Below are 18,899 nucleotides of genomic sequence, written 5' to 3'. Positions count from 1 at the left end.
AAGCCTATTCTAGGTTTCCCGCTCAAGCTCTTTTAGGGGAAATATCTTGCTGGGATGACATACCACCCAAAAGAGGGAAATGTGAGCTGGAATCACTAGGTGCATGCCATAGGAGTTAATAAGAGAGAATGCCAACCCTTATTCGGATGGGAATGTCACGGAGAGCAAGTAAATAAAACAAATTTTTTTTGTTTGGGAATGGAATGTGGCACGGCTAGCACAGGTAAGTGGTGATAGCTGGGCAGCCGACACACTAATGGGAGGTCTGGGAAGGACACCCATATTAGGACAAAAGTAGTTAAGGGGTAAAACAGTAAAAACTAGTCATGACGGGCAATATGAAAGGGGGCCTTAGTCGTGCACAAAAAACAACAGAATGAAATGGAGGTAAACATGAGAGGTAAACAAGAGAAAAACAAGTAAGGAAAGGAGTGCAAGATAAGAAAATAGTAACATAGAAATCAGAAATGAATCACAAAGGAAAAACAGAGAGTGAGCTAGAGTGTCATGGCAGGCCTGCACCAATAGGCTTCCCTTCTTTCCCTCTAATAGCCTGTTCTCTAGTAAAGATTAAAGAATTCAAGGATAAGCCATCTAGGCCCATTCTTTCAAAGCGGGAAATTTCTATGGCAAGATTTCCCCATGAGATTGCCCACATTGGAGAGTGGTTCTCTTCCTGGACTAGAATCCGTTGAGAAATCAAGCGCGGTAGACTAATCTTTCTTTTATTGATCAAGCATTAATATTATTTCTTTTTTTAATTGTTGTTAGTAACTCATCTCTGCCGTGTTTATATCACTGCATTATTTCCTCCTTTTACTAAGAGAATGGCTTAGTTTCGTTTTTGGCTGATAGTAAGCATCTTCTTCTCATTTTGTCATATTACACTTTCCTGCTATAACTTTTTTGTAACAGCATCCTCTGTCGTGCACACGTGTCCAAGGTCCTAGCAAAAGGGGTTCTAGCTTGTGCACAAGTTGGCTTTGGGTGTGTTGCAGTCAAGCCAGTCCCGACTCTCCTACCCTAGAACTATTGGGCCGTAATGTAGTAGGAAATAGCCCAGCCTAGAGTTGCAAAAAAAGGCCCACCATAGTAGTCATGTTAATTTTTTTAGTGGGAGTTGTAGTCTTAAGTTACAGCCAAGTTTGTAGACAAACTTTGTCTATTAATTAATGTAAAAAATGTAAGGACACTCAACAGAATGACCGAATTGACCATAATTATAAATAGAAGATCTAAATTGACAAAATATGGACTGAATTGAAAAAGAATGTAAATTTTTAGGGCTAAATTATATTTTTAACCAAATATTAATTTTAAGAGTTAAAAGGTTTTTTTTTTTAGGGTGATGATTTTAAGTTTGTGAAGTATATTTTGATTATTTTCCACTCCATGCGTCCCTTCTTCTTATAGTATTAGAATAGATAAAGAAACCAAAACTTTTATAAAATTATAACGTTTTAGAAGGAAGCAATGCATATGTTTGACTGATCTTAGAATTTCAATTGGTTGGGACCATGCCTCATAAAACTAAAAATCCCCCATTCCCCTCTTCTTAGAGCCAAAACTTACATAAAAAAAAAAAAAAAAAGAAGAAGTGAATAATCTATATGAAGTTAGTTAGTCAAAAATCATCAGATTGAACTTTCAGAAATATAATGGTTTATATCATATCTTGTAAAAAATTTTGCCTATTTTCCCTGCTCTCTTCTTTCATTTACCTATGGGAAGGTTTATGTAGATAAAGAACCCAACACTTCATAATGTTTGGCTTTGGGAATGCATATATTTGACGAGGTTAGCATACAACTAAAATCTTCACATAAATGCTGGTAAATCATTATATTTCAAAAGTTTAATTAATATTATTCATTTTTTTCCTTTACCTCTTCTTAAATTCTATTGTTTCATTTTGCTAAACCAAAAAAAAAAAAAAAAAATTTATTGTTTCATTTTGTTCAACCTTTCATCTCCTTCAACCATTTATTTTCTATCCTATTTTCCATATAAATTTCTTATTACTTCCTTTCCACCCCTCTTCCCCATTCATTCCATGTTCCATCAACACAAAAAAAAAAGAAAAAAAAAAAAGAAGGGAAAATTGCATTTTATCATCATAAACTATACTCCTGATTACACTTTACACTCTGAATTTTTTAAATGCATATTTTGCATCCTAAACTATGACCCTTGTTACACTTTGCACCATGATGATAAGTTTTTTATTAACTTGGATGGAAAAATATGATACCACATGAAAAAACCTAATTGCCCCTCTTCTCAATGCATTAAAAACAAAAGATAATTATACTTTACCACCCTAAACTATACTCTTGATTACACTTTGCACCCTAAATTTTGAATTTTCATCTAAGTTAATAGAAAACTTAACGTAGGGGTGCAAAATGTAACAAGGGTCATAGTTTAGGATGCAAAACATGCATTTGAAAAAGTTTAGGATGCAAAGTGTGATATAGAGTATAGTTTAGGATGGTAAAGTGTAATTTTTCAAAAAAAAAAAAAAAAAGTCACTAGTCTCTCTATTTCTTTGATTTTGTTTCTCAATTGGTGAATTTCTATATTCTTTTTACCACTATTTTCCTTCCCATTAATGGTTGTCTATTTTCCTTCCCTTTTTTTTAAAGTTTCAATTTTCAATCACAGGTTCTTTCTCTTTCTCACTTTTGTTTGATTTGAGTATGGATTAATAATAAGTTTTTTTGGAAGTGAGAATTTGAGTTTTTATTTTCTAATTTTTGGTGATCTATATAGATGTTGAACTATAAGGTTTTACAATTTAAAAAAAAAAAAAAAAAACCCTTTTGGGTGAACAAATTTGTAGTTTTTGTGGAGAAAGTACTCTCAATAGTTGTTTTAAAAGTACTCTATAGTTGTATCAAAAAAAAAAAAAAAAGTACTCTATAGTGACACTTATTTAGACAAAGAAAAAAAAGAGTTTAGTTAAACGAAATAAGCGGACACTTGATATACCTTAGCTCTTGCAATTGGATTTTTATTATTAGTTTTTTTAATATAATGACATGTACAGAAAATCAATTATGAGATTTTGATAATCTTTTTTAGAGTACAAATTTGTAGTTTTTTTTTCCATTGTAATCTCAATAAGTTATCAACAAGCTTTTTTTTCTAATTAGTCTAGTTAATCATTGTTGAGCAACAATTGTTGATATGATATTTTGTGTTTGAGCCATGCTAGAGGCACATAAAAAATCACATAATTTTCACCGAATACCTTTTCTATTTGTATTAGGTCCCACCAAAATGAAAATAGCAAAAGTTGTTCAACGAAAATTTTGGTGTTTTGTTTGCAAAGTATTTTGATATCGGTGTATTTTGATTCGATACGTATATACAAATGTATTGAAATAAGTAATTTATTCAATGAAAAAGATAATGATCATACCTTTGAATGCTTCAAAGGAGATAAAATTATAATATTAAATGATAATATAGTGGTTTGAGATTAAAAACAACAATAATAGAGATACGCAAGTTGAAATTAATTGAATGGAGACAAAATTCTAATTTTCTCTTTCTTTTCCAACTATCATAATTGGAAAAACTTGATCCTTACCATATACTGCCACTAGCAAATTTGCTTATAAAAGGAGTATATGACAATTTTAAATGAAAACAAAAGTGTGTGTATATATATTATATTTTTCTTTTTTCTTTTTTCTTTTTTATAGTGAACACAAAATTTTCATTAGTTGACAAAGAAAGCTGTAGTCGGGTGAGTATTAGGCCTTATTATAATGGGATAAACATTGGGCCTATTTTAAGCATTGGCCCAAATGGATGAATAAAATCCAGAATTGACTAGCCCATTCTGGTAATAAATGAAGATCCTTGGATCATTGGTAAAAACCAATGACCTTCCAGGCCTAGTGTCGAGATTGTGTCCGAGGAATGTCCAAGCTACTGAGGTAAATCCCAGAGAAGGCGCACTTTTCCAAGGTAGCTTCCTAAAATTTCCTAATGATTCCACAATAGCCTCCACATTAATGAATGTCACCTGCTTGGCACCACTGCATTTAATGCAAAAGGACAAGCCCCAACAGTAAAAAGGCCTTAGAAGTCTCCATTTATAATGAAGAACTAGAAAAAGAGAGTTCGATAAGACCAAAATTTATCCAGGTGGACAAGAATAAAATAAAAAAAGAAAAAGAAAAAGGAAATGGCTCATATAAAAGAGAAAAAAGAGAAGAACAACACATAATAAGCAAGAGAGAGAGAGAGAGAGTAAACATTCCATAGCAATGTCCATGTAACATCATATCAAAATAAACAAAGAATAGTTCATTTTGAACGATTTACGTGTTATTGTCCAAATTTCCAATTGTGTATCAATATAAACCCATAACACAAATTAGTTGTATCGTATACCTTGCTTAGTACACTAAACTATTGAGTTAAGATATCAACACATACAAAAGCGTTATGACATCATTTATTTTAGCAGAAAAAATGTCATTGGTTGGTTTTTGTAAAATCCAAGATAAAAGAAAAAAGCATATTTAAATTAATAATTTAATACATCTAAAATGAAATATTAAAAAAAGTACACATATGACTATTGTTAATATTTCATAAAATGAATATATATTATATCACATTATAAAATAATTATATATTCTTATGTGGAATTTGTGACTAATAGAGCATCCACAGCAGATGTGTCAAATGTGCCAAATGCCAAATATTTGGCACATTTGGCACACCAAATACCAAAAAACCCCTTTTATCAGATGTGCTAAATGTGTCAAATTTTTGCAACATGTTACAGTACCCTCACAATTTGGCACAGTACGGAAAAACAATGGCAAAATATATATTGTTATTTTATTCCCGTTTTCTCTCTCCTCATCACAAATATCTCTCTCTCCGTCTTCTCATCTCTGTCTTCTCTATTCGTCTTCCACAACATGCCGATCACCAAAGGCCACCACTCGACGCCGTTGACCATCTGTCTTCTCTATTCCGCTTCAGGTTTTTTTTTTTCCTTTTTTCTTTTTTCCGTTCACGTGTTTTTGGCTATGGTTTGATGGGTGGGTTCGGATGGGCAGATTGATGGTGGGTGGGTTCGGGTTGTGGGTTATGGCAGTGAGTGGGTTGAGTTTCATGGGTTGTGGGTTATGGCAGTGGGTGGGTTGAGATAGTGATGGGCGGATCAGTGGTGGTGGGTGGGTCGGCTGGTGATGGGCGAATCGGTGGTGGTGCTGATCTCTGTTCTGATTTGTTTTTGTTTTTCTGTTTTGGTGGTTGTGATTTGATGGTGGATTCGGCAGCGGTTGTGGGTTGATTTTGATGGTTGTGTGTGTGTGTGTGTGTTTTTTTTTTTTTTTTTTGGTGATTGTGGCCGTAACAATTTTTCTGGTTGTTGTTGTAGTTGCTGTTGTTGCTGTTGTTGATGATGTAATGATGATGGGGGAAAATTAAACATATTATTTATAAGTGTTATAAATATTATTTTAATGTATAGAATGGAAGAGTAAAACATCTGATAAATGGGATGTTATAAAATGATGTGGTAAAATAATAAAGTAGGCTTTTGGTGTGTCAAAATGACATTTTTTTTTGCAACATCTGCTACGGATGCTCTAGGCTTTGACTCACTTAATAATGCTATATCAACTATTTATTTATTTTAGTTTAATCTAATGAATTTGAACTCATTCAATAATGTCATATCAACTATTCATTTAAAAAAAAAAAAAAATTGGCCAAAAGGAGGAAGTAGAAAGAGAGATTCCAATTAATGATTTCCATCTCATGATCCTCAGGACCTCGAGTGATTATGCTATTTTGAAGGTTATATCAACAACTCACATCTTTTTTGGTTTTTTAAGAGAATAGCATTCTTATTCTCTTAATCATACAGTGACATTCCAACGTATTGGATTAATGCAATATCCATATCCAGTTACTTCTATTTCTATAAAAAAAAAAATTTATAAATTATCAAATTAAAAAGTCGAAAAGAAGGTCCCGTGTACTGAATACACAACCTCAGTTTTTCTTTTCTGTACTCCACATGGTGAGTCTCATTTCCAAGTTAGAAACATGTTCACCAGCTAGTCGCATGTGAATTGGGAGAGCAGGTATTTGCATGTTGTCATTTCTTGGTCATCATTATCTACACCACTAAATCCACTATCACTATGGACCATTAATTGGAGCTCATATTCTTTTCCAGAATATTGTCTTATGAATCATGATTAGAGACTAGTAATTATTTTATCATCTATTCCACCCTAGGGATACTAGCGAGAGAGAGAAAGAATGGTTTGGAAGAAGGGATACTTAGATGTAATCTTGGTCCCAAGTGGATTATTGATCATGTTTGGTTACCATCGTTTCCTTCTCTATAGATGCTTAAGATTTCCTGTGACCACAGCCATTGGCTATGAGAACCACTACAGAAAAGCTTTGGTTGAGAAAATGTTGCAGGTACCTCTCTTCACTAGAAAATGGCATTCCTCAACTCAACATGATTTACCTTTTTCCACCTCAATAACTTAAGTGGGTACTTGCTGCAGGTTGAAGCTAAGGGAAGAGGTCCATGTCTAAGTGTGATCTCCAGCACCATATCAGCTGCAACTTTCTTTGCTTCAACCTCCCTGGCTTTAAGCTCTCTTATTGGGGCCTGGGTTGGAAGCACTTCAAATGATTTCTTCAAGAGTATTTTCGTATATGGTGACACAGATCCATACATCATTTCTGTCAAATATGTTAGCCTTCTGTTTTGCTTCTTAGTATCTTATGCTTCTTTTCTCCAAAGTATAAGGAGCTTCGTCCATGCAAATTTCCTTATCAGTATGCCAAATAGTGATATCCCAGTGGAGTATGTGCAGATGGCACTGATACGGGGAAGTGCTTTCTGGTCAGTTGGGTTACGGGCAATTTACTTTGCCACCATATTACTGCTGTGGATATTTGGTCCAATACCAATGTTTGTTTCTTCAGTGGCTATGGTGGTGATTTTGCACATTCTTGATACAAACTCGACTCCATTGCATCACTTTCAACCTGCCAAGAGTCGTAACTTGTTGAGGAAGACAGGTCAGGATATAGCTGCAGTCTCAAGGGTTGTTGTGCACCAAAAAGGATTGCATGGTGATGCGAGCACTACTACTTCAGGTGCTCAAACATGATCTTCACTTTGATTGAAAAGAGGGAATTATCATCACCTGCAGGAACTGGGATTGATAATTGTGATCGAGTTCACTAGAAACAAGCATGTAGAATATTTGCTTTTCGAGGCATTAAATTGGCTGTACAACTTTAAAGCAGCGGGACTTCAAAAGGGTTTGGGACTTTTATGTAGTGAACCTCCCCATAGTCTGCAAGTAAAAACGTAGCAGCTACTGTATCTGAATGTAATGCTAGTAAATTTCCTCAATTTGACATTCTGTTGACGAGGTATAATTTAAATATCCTAGCTTAATAGCTTTAAAACCATATAACAACAATAGTAAGCATCTCAGATCAGGTATCCAGAAAGTAAAATTACACTAACAATGTATGAAAACCTCATTTATTCCATAACTACATAATGATTAATGTACTATCAGGATATAACATATAAATATATAATGCATGTTGTGTGCTTTCATAGAGTTTACGCCATTGAGAAAGTGACTTGGAACACCCAATCCATCTTCTTCGGAGTTCCTCCTAACAGGAGAAACTTGATTTGGAATTGCAAATAAAAATAATGCATACTAATTATGAATCAAAATACCAAAAGCAAAAATTTAAGAAGAGTGTTGGGCTCTTGGCTTCATCCGATGTTTCATTCCCCTTTTGTAAACAATAATTACTCAAAAACAAGATCTAGTGAACTCTAGTTTGCCAATATGATGAATCAGAAAAAGACATGCATGCATAGATTAATTCGTTAGCTGTCTACATTTTTTTATACTTTAGAGTTAATTGCACTTTTTCTGTGCAGTTGCAATGTCCACAACGATGCATAATAAACACTTTTACCAGATGCTGTTAGGTTTTCAGTTAAACTTAACAGCAATGTCAATTTTTTTTTTTTGAAAAACATATCTAACAGAGTCTGTATTTTTTGTTCAATTTGACAGAAATCCGACAGAAAGGAACAAAGTGCTTAATATCAATAGCTAAAGGGAGCACAGTTCAATTTTGAAGTTTAGGTAAACACTGCAACTGCACTATATAGTTAGGGAGGAGTGCAAATTACCCAAAAATTAAAAAACCATAAACAAATTACAAACAGCCTTCCACATTACATCACCTCTAAGGTAAGGTCCAGGGTGAGAATTCAAAAGATTCAGTTTGAAGAGCCCATTTTGCCATGAAATAAAGAATCTTCATTTCCCTGTTTAACAACAATAATAATTTTAGCAATCTACACTTCTTTAAATCATCCCTCCTTGATCATCGCCAAAACCAAAAATAATTGTCAGTCAAATAATTTACATTGTTTTATACAAACTATTTCATGTTCTACAATAATAATCTAGTGCAAGAGTACACAACTATCAAAGAGTAAAAACTATGTTATGAAAATGCTCAAGTAATTTTTATTAGATCTTTTCTACAAATTCCAACACTTTGATTTCAGATCTCTTCCATCATTGTGTATCATTTGAACTTTGATCCCTCTTGCTGCTGCTGCTTACCTCGGTGGTATCTGTGGCACTCTCAACCGTTGAATTTGGTGAGCCTAACCCCTCGTCACCTTTGCTTTTATTTTCTTGATTTGTAGAATCCTCCATGAAGGAGTTGATGGCAAGCTGACCAGAATAAAGGAATAATCCAACAGAGTTGATGCCAAAAAGAAATGTTGCAAGGTAGCACAACCCATTTACAATAGTCCTGCCAACAGCAGAAATGAAAATGATAATGAGTTTGTTCACAAAATTAAAAATCAGGATATTCAGGAAGAAGTTGTAGGATCTACCTTATGGTTATGGTTATCTGGCGTACCTGGAAAGTGGGAAAAACAATAATGGAGTTAAAATTATACAACGACTATTGCAAGACATAGCAAACAACTTTGAGATTTTCATAAACAGGCAATAATACCATGTATTAGGTAACAATAACTTAAAAGTGTTTTATTGTGGGTTTTCTTTTACTAATTTAGCTTAGGAAAGTCTTTCTTATGCATGTGTGTTAAAACTGATATCTCCCTATATATTCTCTTCTTGTGGAAAACAAATTGAGTACTAAGAAATATGTATCTTGTATGTTTCACATTGTTTTTCTAGTATACAGGTGATGCTTCTTGCTTATATAATACTATGCAAAAAGAGTTCTGGTGTTCTCTCTCTAAGGGATACCAATAATCATCCATTGCAAACCTAACTGCTTATGGTGTCTTAGTTCAAGTTCCATACAAATGTACTTATCAAAAGAAAAAAAAAAAGTTCCATACAAATGCTGTCTAAAAAGTTCATATCTAGAGCTATATCAGTTATTTGTTCTGCAAAATGTGCAAATAAACGCACATACACAGCAGTGAATTCATAACACCTACAATTTTCAGATGCACCAACGAAAGCCATAGCATGTATTGAATAAGTACACCTGAATTTCCAACTAAGGCCATTTAGTGATAACTACACTAATTGCAAAACTAGCATCTACTAACTACAACCAGGCTTCAGGTATATTACTCACTAGGCTTTCACAAAGGCAATTACTCTAATTTTATTTTTGCACATATCATATTTATATAGCCAAAGGTCATCTTTGGGAAATATTTCAGAGTAGCATTTTATTTTGGACAGCAGCTTTGGGAAATATTTTGACGGTTGATAATTTACACAAGAGGAAGATGTGGATTCTAGACTGGTGCTACATGTGTGATAGCAATGGAGAATCAGCAGATCATCTTTTACTACATTTAAGCTATGGTCTATGGTTTTCACCTTGTTTGGTATTTACTGGGTAATGCCAAAGACTCTGGTGGAGCTTTTAGCATGCTGGCTAGGAAAGTTTGGTCGTCATTGTAATGGTGTTATTTGGATGGTTGTCCCTCATTGCTTGATATGGTGCATTTGGCGGGAGAGAAACAACCAGTGCTTTTAGGATTCAGAAATGATAGTAGCTGATCTTAAACTTTTCTTCTTTAGAACGTTGTCTGATTCAGACTGTTTGGATGTGCTTCGTTGGGCAAGCCATTCTATTTTTTCAAACTATGATTTGATGGATTTTTTTAACTTAGGATGTTTGTAACTTATGTACTTGATTGTTATGTTCCCCATCTGTATACGTCGTGTATACTTGGGTGATTTTTTTTTATTTTTTAATGATTGAATGGAATTTACATTACTTACCAAAAAAATAGGGAGTAATAAGATACTGGCAAATTGTGGTCTAATGAGTGTACTGGAGCCAAGGTATGCTACTGGGGGAGAAAAAGAAAGAGCAGAGGTATTGCAGAGTGGTGCCCCAGAGAAATTAATAATTCAGATAAAGAAAGAAAACCTCATCTATGGTTGCATTAATAATGCTGTTGCAGCTGCACCAGGCTAACTTCATTTTTCAAAGTAAGGAGAGCTCAAATATATTTTTAAACAATCTATGAAGTGAAGCACAGAAAGACAACCCACAGCCCTAGGTCAATGCTGCTTCTTCCATCAATGAGGGAAGTACATCTTACCTTTAGTGCAGAGTTTGCATTTTTCTCATTCCTGCAAGTTTTAATAATGAGAATCAACTAAGCATATAAACCAAACATTGAACAACACAAAACAATCAACTTTTTCACTTCCGCTGGCACCCATTCAATAAAGACAAAGTATAGGAATTTTAGTTGTTCAAATAATATGAGCAGGAACCTAACAGTCATAGTTCCATTTGCATTAATTGAAAACCCATATGGTCAAAATCAATCTGCAAAAACAATTGAACACTGATAATGAAAAAGTAAAAAACTAAGAACAAACCGAGAAATTATCTGCAATTGTCTGGCGATTGAGAGCTGCCTCAATAGTAGTAGTGAACTTGTAAAGAATAAGCGCAATAACACCTGCTGATATTCCACCCAACAATGCTTGAACAGGTGAAGGTGGAGAGTTAGCTTCAACAGGACTCGACCCCATTGCTTTCAATGCATCGACGGCCTCCTCCTTCAATGACTTCTTCACTCCTGAAGACCTAAATTTCTAGACCCGCCAAATTCACTTCATCAAAATCCAAACTCCAAGTACACCAGTAATAAGTAATAACAACACAAAAGCAAAGATACGATAAAATTTGAACGTATCATGTCCCTTCCCTAATGATTGCTTTTGTCTAAGACACTAATTAGTTTTTAGTGCAGACAGTATTCAAACCAAGTCTCTTATTTGACAACAAAAGATTTAAAACAATGAGCTAACTGAAACCAATCTCATAAGGAATTGAATTCAAGCATAATACCAGAATAAAATATGTAGAATTGAAGTGAAATGAATACTAAATAAAACCCAGTACTCCGAAGTGTAAACTGAGTTCCCATAACACATGCAAATGTCACAAAATCTAACCAAAACCCAGTTTGTAAAAAAACTCAAACAGAAGCACATTAACAACACAGTAAAATGAAAAATTCAAAAGAAATGAATGAAAGACAAGAAGAATACCAGTTCTTTGGCTCGCTTAGCGCGGCGGCGGACAGAGCGGAAGAGGAAAACAGAGATAGCACCAGTGAGGAGAACGCTGGTTGCGACTTGGATAGTTGAAGGGTTGTCCGTGGTGGCGAAAATGGAAGGAAGACTCTGTGGGAGCTCCATTGGACCCTCCTCTGGTTCAGGAACCAGGGCGAGCAATGGTTCGAGTCTGACTGGAGGGAGGGCTGAGACATGGTGAGGAGTAGAGGGTCTGTAAGGGAAGTTTGAAAGAGGAGATGAGAGAAGAGAGGGCTTGTAAGGGTGAGAGTGAGAGAGAGGGATGGGGATGTTGGTAGTGAGAGAGTGGTAGGAGTAAGAGTAAGAAGACTGCAACATTTGAGTGGTTTTTTTTTTTTTTTTGGGTTATGGTTATGTCACTTTGGTTCTTCTTGACGACTTGTGTCTCTTGAACCTTTGTTGGGTGTTCCTGTTTCTGAATGGATGATACTGCAATGAATGATATCTTGTGTTTTTGCAGGTTAGATTTTGGTGGGGAATCGAGATATGATATATAATATCTGGCATGTATTTTAGATTTTTGCCTTTTTGTTTTATTATTATTTTTTTAAAAATAAAAATTGAAAAGGCTTTTTTTTTTTTCTTTTTTTTTTTTTGAGATGATTAGATGTAGGGCTCTCCAGATGGGTGTCTAAACCAAGACACTCGATCGACCGATCCATATCTCACTAGTTTCAAACTTTCAACAGTTGTCGAAGACAAGTTGAGTGGTTCAAACTTCAAAACTTACCTCAAATGGGTTTTTTGTCAAATTTTCAACTTGAGAATCTATTGAACTTGACCTAATTGGAAAAAGCTCAAACCTTTGGAACACCCAAATTGGTGGAGATTGCTACCTAGATCTTGGGGAGATCCCGTGATCTCTGATGAGATCTAATGGAAACACTCCTCGTTGTTGTTTCCATATGGTTTTGACACCAACTACTACGGTTTTGACACCAACTACTACTTATGGACAATTGACCCAGGCTCGGACTAAATTGTTACCTCTCTTTAGTTGATAACTAATCTCATCTTTTGCCACTCAATGTGATCGAGTCGAGACTGGGTTGAGTTTAAAACCAACTCAAATCAACTTATAGACACCCCTAGTTAGAAAAACAAGGAGAGGTGGTTTTAGGCATTTGGTAATATATGGTTTTCTTATCTTTATAACCACGTTTGTAACGTTATGTAAAAAAGGATACATAATATTTAGAACATTATGGCTGATTCATTGTTAAATGAGGGAAGAAAAAATACTTTTCCTCTTTGATCTATGGAATATTCAAAATTTCTCCCTAAAACTCTAAAATTAAATAATATCCCCCCTTAACTATTAAAAATTAGAATATACTCCTACTTGGTTAAAATTTAATAGATCTTTTAATTCATGAAATATTTTACAAGAAAATTACTAAAATACCCTATGAAAGCTCGAAATTGTGTTAAAAATACAAGAACTGTTTAGACCCCAAATTAAAAATTATGGCTCGGTTAATTTTACTTTAACTTAAATAAGTGCAGAATAGAGTAAATGCGAGCGAACAAACAAAACTGCTACTCTAAGTCATATTCAATAAATCGCAGCAGTATAATGAAAGCTAAAAGAGTAGGGAAGAGTGATGCAAACATAAGATAACACGCCGATGTGTTACTGAAGAGGAAACCGAAGAACTCGGCGAAAAATCTCTCCGCTTCTCTCTAAGCAGTAAATCGATCCACTAGATAATAAGTTGAAATACATGAATAGCAAAAGACCCTCCAAGTCTAGTCTACCCAATGCACCTAAGCCCTCCAAACTCCTACTCCAACAAGACTTCTCGGAACTGTGTCTTGTCTAACTTTTCGGATCTCGCAATGCGCCCAATTTCATCCGCCAAAACTTAGATTCTTCCAATACTTCCAAGTAGCACCAAAACACACTGGACACTCAGTGTGAGTGTTGTAAGTGTTTGGGCTATCAACATCTCAAGGGTATAGAAATGAAGAGGTAGGAGTAGAGGAAAACTACAATGGATAGTGTGTAAAGTTCTGGGTATGACAATCTTATACTCTCAAGGGTTGAGGCTAGGGTTTTCTCTTCTGAAAAGCTCTATACTCAATATGTGGGTAATGATAGTATATATAGTGTGATTGAGAATGTAGTAGAGCAGATAGGACAAAATAGCATAATAGACTATTTTGCGGGTATCTCGCGGGAAGACCTTACTCGTGAGACACTCGCGAAAACCAGCTGTCACCATCTGTCATGACTTTTCGCATTCCAGTCATGTGCAAGGCACATGCATCATTTCACAGGATGCTTAGTCACGAGCTACCCGCAAGAAAACTTTTGTCTTCATATGCTTGAATCTTCACAATCTCTCTCTCTCTATCACACAACCATTACAATAAAATCCCACATAAAGTACAGAGCATACAAAATTGAACAAAATTACAATCAAATTTGACACGTAATTAAAGCCAACACAAAACAGTTGTTAAGGTGAGAATTACAAATGAATGTGCTGAATTTTATTAATATTTCAAATTCAAAATTTCACAATTTTAAATTAAAATTTTTTTCATTTAAAAATAACTTCTAACTTTTTTAATGTAGAAAGAAAAAAAATTTTGAATACTTAAAAGTACATTAGATTGATTGTGCAAAAGTTTTTTTTTTTATAATATTTTTCTGGACAGCTATTGACAATTATATGAGAGAGAATTATAAAATTAAAATTAGTAGACCATCAAAACAGGCAACAAAACCGAAATTTAGTCATTATTAACAAGTTCCCCTAGTACATATCATAAAATTGCAAAAAGGAAAAGAAAAAAAAAATGAATCGTTTACATAAAATTTATTGAATTAGCCTTGGATTTTAACACTCATAGCTTTATTTCCATTCGTCCTTTAGCAATTCAATTTTTGCTTGTCCTGTACATTTGGGCTCTGAGTCTTGCTTTGGAGGAATTGCTTACAGTCCCAATGTACACCTATGTAAAATTCAAGAATTGTAAAACACCAAAGAATAAGTGTAGCATATAAAATCATTATGGATTAGATACATGACCATGACCATGACACCCAGCCTAATTCTAAGGTTAAAGCTTCATACGTTTTTGGTAGGTCTTCAGCAATCAAGTTTTCGGCTATTGATTTGGACAGAAGTCCTCAGCACTCCTGCCTCATATTTGATGCCACAGATCTAGCCCAAAACTTGATTTGTGCCTTCATGTCTTCTGTAGACGCCTTGGGAGCCCAATTTGGAATTGGAGGAGGGGCACAGCTTTGCACACACCATGCCTCAGAAAGATAAGGCCTCCTCACCTTATCTTGGTCTAAATCCTCATGCTGCTTCTGTTGCAAACCAGGAAGTATGTTAACCACACTTGGGCTTAAATCTTTGTCAAATGTGAAGCCCAAGTCCTTGAATCCTTGCACTTCTTCAATTTCAAGATCACTTGGGCTCTTCTTCGACTTGGTTTGATTAAGGTATCCCCGCCTCATTTCCTTGGTGCAGTTGGATTTAATGGTTTCTACCTCCAAGTTCCTTGATGGTCTACATCTTGGAAGACTAGAACTGTTTGTCAAGCACTGCAAATCCAGAATGTAAGCTACATTATGAATTGAAAAAGAAGAAGAAATGATATAGTAAACTGAGAAAAAACATACTAGAACTTTGTGTCATGCACTACGAAGTACAAATCCAGAACCATCACAATTGCACAATTTAGGTTATTCAACTCAAGCCAGATGATAGAAGTAACTAAGAAGTACAGACAATCAAACACTCTAAAACCCCAGTGTATCCATACATGTTAGTAGCACTCCTACATTCTTATCCTCAGTGTGTTGGAAACATAAAATATGCCTATAAATGATAACTAAATACTTAAAAGTAATATGCCTAAGGCATTGGCTAACATTTCCAATATATATATATATATATATATATATATATATATATATCCAATGTTTTAATTTTTCAAGAATTATCATGTCAAAGTTTGTGTTTTCGTGTTCTTATCCATGTCTCTTGGTAATATAAAGTGTGGGGGCCCGCACAAGCGGTCTTACAAGTAATAGGATAGATATCTTATATAGAATAAAAAAATTATTACAATTGGAATTGTTATCATAACTATTTGAGTGGTATTGTGCTGTGTTATCTCATAGGCTCAAAGTGATTTTTTACTAAGAAAAGGAAGGAACTACATGAGTTAACTATTCATGAGGACGACCTATGATAGCTTTGGAAGTTGGTGGTTATTGTACCTTATGTCGCTGAACGTTAGGCGATGGTTGCCTGGTACATTTGCTCATTCTAGGATCACTCTCCTCTTGAACCATTTCTTTCCTCCTCATATCAGGTGGTAGGGATGGTGTTCTAAGCAAATTTTGACGCAGTGCTTGGCCACTCAATTTTGTACTCCTGCCATCATTTTCCTTTTCTTGAATTCCTTTTCTTCTCCCTATACATGATGGAGACTGCATTGGTGTTTGAAGCAAATTCGGATACACTGTTTGCTGATTCAACTTGCTCATAGTGTGATTGCTTTCTTTTTCTTTAGTGCCTTCTTCTCTCCCTAAACAAGGTGGTAAAGATGGCGTGCGAACTAAATTAGGACTGGAAAAATCATTGTCTTCTGTGAGCTTCCCTGTCAAGGAAGTGTTTTCCCCATTTAAGTTCTTCACCAATATCTCTTGATCAAAATTTGAGGAAGGACAAAGATCAGAATGGCACCTAAACATCCTTGTTTTTCTATAAAGCAAGTTCTCAAAGAACCAACTTTCCTCCAAAAGATCCAATGCTTCTACCTTTTCATCTCTACTTGAAGAAGACTCAAAAAGGTCATCAACATGCTCCATCCTAGCTTGCACAACTAACCCGCTCAACAAGTTAAAAGCATCCACATGGGCTTTCTTGTGTCTCTGATTACATGCTATCTACTAAAATATTTAAAGCCCATGTGGGATATAAATAAAACCATGTGTGTTGGACTTGGAACAAGGTATATTATATGTGGAAAATGGTAAATTGTGAAGATGTTTGATGAGATGCTCAAATAGAGGGATGTGAATTGAAGTTATAACTGACAAGTATGGTATTTGGAGTCAAACAACAAACGAAATATGGGGGACGGTTGGTTGCTTAGACGACGAATGACACTGTCATGACAGCAAATTTCCCATGTGATGGCCTTCTGTTTAGGCAGCTAATCAAAAGGGTCCTTGTTCTTTGAATTTTTTTTTAATTTTTATTTTTTATTCTCCATTTCTGACAGCTAAGGTTCTAGACTTCTAGGTGTTAATATATTGGAAAAATAGCCGCAAAGAAATTTCTTTTATAAAATTGTTAAGCGGTGAGGACTTGGGATTAGGAGGCTCTCTAACTTGTAGAGAATTGCAAAGAATCCAATTTTTTTAGCGGAGATAGTGGCATTGACCTTGAACGTTGCCTCGTTCAACATGATGTTGAGTTTAGGACCTAAGTCATGGTCGCAGAAATGTAGTCGTAGACCTTGGCCCAAAAGGCACCGCATGGCTGATCTTAGGCTCAGTCAGTGAGGAGCAAATATGAATAAGGTCAAAATGCAAAATTGACCCTCTAAGTTTTTTCAGATTTTATTTCAGTTCTTTAACTTTGTTTTTATTCATTTCAGTATTTAACTTTCAAGTTTATTCAATTAAGGTTTTTCTATCAATTTTTGTTATATGTTGTGGTTAATTTTTCAATTTTATAAATTTGTCTTCAAAATTTTTAAATTAAAAAAATTTAATTAATGATTTAAAAATAATTTCCAGATTTTTATTTTCAAAAAATTTTAACAAAAGTTAACGGAAAAGCCTTAATTGAATAAATATGAAACTTAGAGGACTGAAATGAACAAAAGCAAAATTAAAGGACTGAAATGAAATATAAAGAAAGTTAAATGGTCAGTTTTGCATTTTAGCCTATGAATAATTACTAGATATTAGTAATGAATTGATTGGAATTATATTTGATGTGAATGGGTTCTTGTACAACTCAAAATTATTTTAACTTTTTTTTTTTCTTTTTGGTTTGTTTACCAGAATCATGGGAGGAGGGATTCAAACCGAAATTCTTTCTATATAGGAAATTAAATAATGTCATTGAACTACACACTCATTTCAAAAAATTTTAATTTAATTTTGGCTAATCAATGTATTTTAATAGTAGAAAAAAAAAAAAAAAAAAAAAAAACTTGCTATTCACAAATAAATTATAAGAACTTTCTACAAAATGACATGGTGGTAGGTTTCCCTAAGACTATACCTGGGTTTGGAGATCATTGCTCAAGCTAAAGGTTTGGGATGTTAAAAAAATTTTCCTTTGGCATGATCTATGGCCACCCAGATGACACTTTATTTCAATGGCATGGACCTAGGGTTATATATGATGTTGTTGGTCATTTGGTCTCACTAAATGCTGTTATGAAGTCAGGTTTGACACTTTGACTACTACTCTTATATAAGCTAAAGGTTAGGAACCGAGAATTTCTGAACAGCCAGTCGAATAGAATTCCTCATTTGAATTGGAAAAACCTTTGGTCCCTCAAACTCCCATACAAAGTAATTGTTTTTTTTTTTATGGAGGCTTAGCCACAGAGCTCATCCTCTTAGAACAGTTTGTCAAAAAGACACAAAATGTGACACTGTTTGCCCCTCATGTAAACCGAGGGTGAAACATTTGACACGCTCTTTCAAAAGAGTAGTATAGTGGAGCTTTGAACTAAACCTAAGAGTTGAAAGACCACAAACCTTGCCAAATGATTCCATGGTAAACAACCTGGTCCAATGAGATACAATCTGAAAGGGATCCTGCTGTGTCCCAAGGCAGGATCACTACTACTACTGGGTGATCACATTGCAAATTAGCCGTATGGATTGCCTCAAGAAGTTGTTTAGTTCAATAAGAATTCCTTTCAATAGGAGATTACATTGCTTTAGGTTTGGTATTATCCTTTATTGTTATTTAATTTTATCTTGGGAATGATTGTTATCTTATCTAACTACCTGTTACGGCTAAGATTTGATGATATGAGTTGTTATGTGATTATGTATTTAAATTGAGCAATGAGAAATAAGAGGCGGTAGAGAAATTAAAACCCAAATTCCTGTTTCTCCCTTTTGTTCTTGGAGATTATACCCAGATAGTAGTGTTTCTACAGTATTGGCTACTACACTTTGAGTCTCTCTGAACCATTTGGAAAAGCAGTAATTAAGCTGCTTTCAAA

The 18,899-nt window shown here is 34.6% G+C and overlaps 3 protein-coding genes across 4 annotated transcripts; 1 reads left to right on the top strand and 2 right to left on the bottom strand.

Moving 5' to 3' along the window:
* Positions 1 to 5,182: 5,182 nt before the first annotated feature.
* LOC142639669 (uncharacterized) lies at positions 5,183 to 7,175 on the top strand. The gene is made up of 3 exons (XM_075813815.1): positions 5,183 to 5,249; positions 6,419 to 6,471; positions 6,561 to 7,175. The coding sequence occupies exons 1-3, from the start codon at positions 5,183 to 5,185 to the stop codon at positions 7,173 to 7,175; spliced, it is 735 nt and encodes a 244-aa protein (XP_075669930.1).
* A 1,216-nt stretch (positions 7,176 to 8,391) lies between these two features.
* Positions 8,392 to 12,126, bottom strand: LOC142638534 (uncharacterized). 2 transcript variants are annotated; one of them, XM_075812559.1, is made up of 4 exons: positions 11,628 to 12,126; positions 10,950 to 11,168; positions 8,957 to 8,982; positions 8,392 to 8,871 (listed from the first exon to the last, which is right to left on the bottom strand). In XM_075812559.1, exons 1-4 carry the CDS (start codon positions 11,988 to 11,990, stop codon positions 8,628 to 8,630), a joined length of 852 nt encoding a protein of 283 aa, XP_075668674.1. In that variant the 5' UTR covers positions 11,991 to 12,126; the 3' UTR covers positions 8,392 to 8,627. The 2 variants fall into 2 exon arrangements, with proteins under 2 accessions (XP_075668674.1, XP_075668675.1); XM_075812560.1 differs by having other exon boundaries at positions 8,653 to 8,789.
* Positions 12,127 to 14,603: 2,477 nt separating this feature from the next.
* On the bottom strand, positions 14,604 to 16,509 carry LOC142639668 (uncharacterized). The gene is made up of 2 exons (XM_075813814.1): positions 15,916 to 16,509; positions 14,604 to 15,234 (listed from the first exon to the last, which is right to left on the bottom strand). The coding sequence occupies exons 1-2, from the start codon at positions 16,507 to 16,509 to the stop codon at positions 14,812 to 14,814; spliced, it is 1,017 nt and encodes a 338-aa protein (XP_075669929.1). The 3' UTR covers positions 14,604 to 14,811.
* Positions 16,510 to 18,899: the final 2,390 nt, after the last annotated feature.

Source organism: Castanea sativa, chromosome 6 (assembly GCF_040712315.1).
Source record: "Castanea sativa cultivar Marrone di Chiusa Pesio chromosome 6, ASM4071231v1".
Taxonomy (NCBI): domain Eukaryota; kingdom Viridiplantae; phylum Streptophyta; class Magnoliopsida; order Fagales; family Fagaceae; genus Castanea; species Castanea sativa.
The sequence above is the reverse complement of the archived record's forward strand: the minus strand, read 5'-3'. Positions and strand labels throughout refer to the sequence as shown.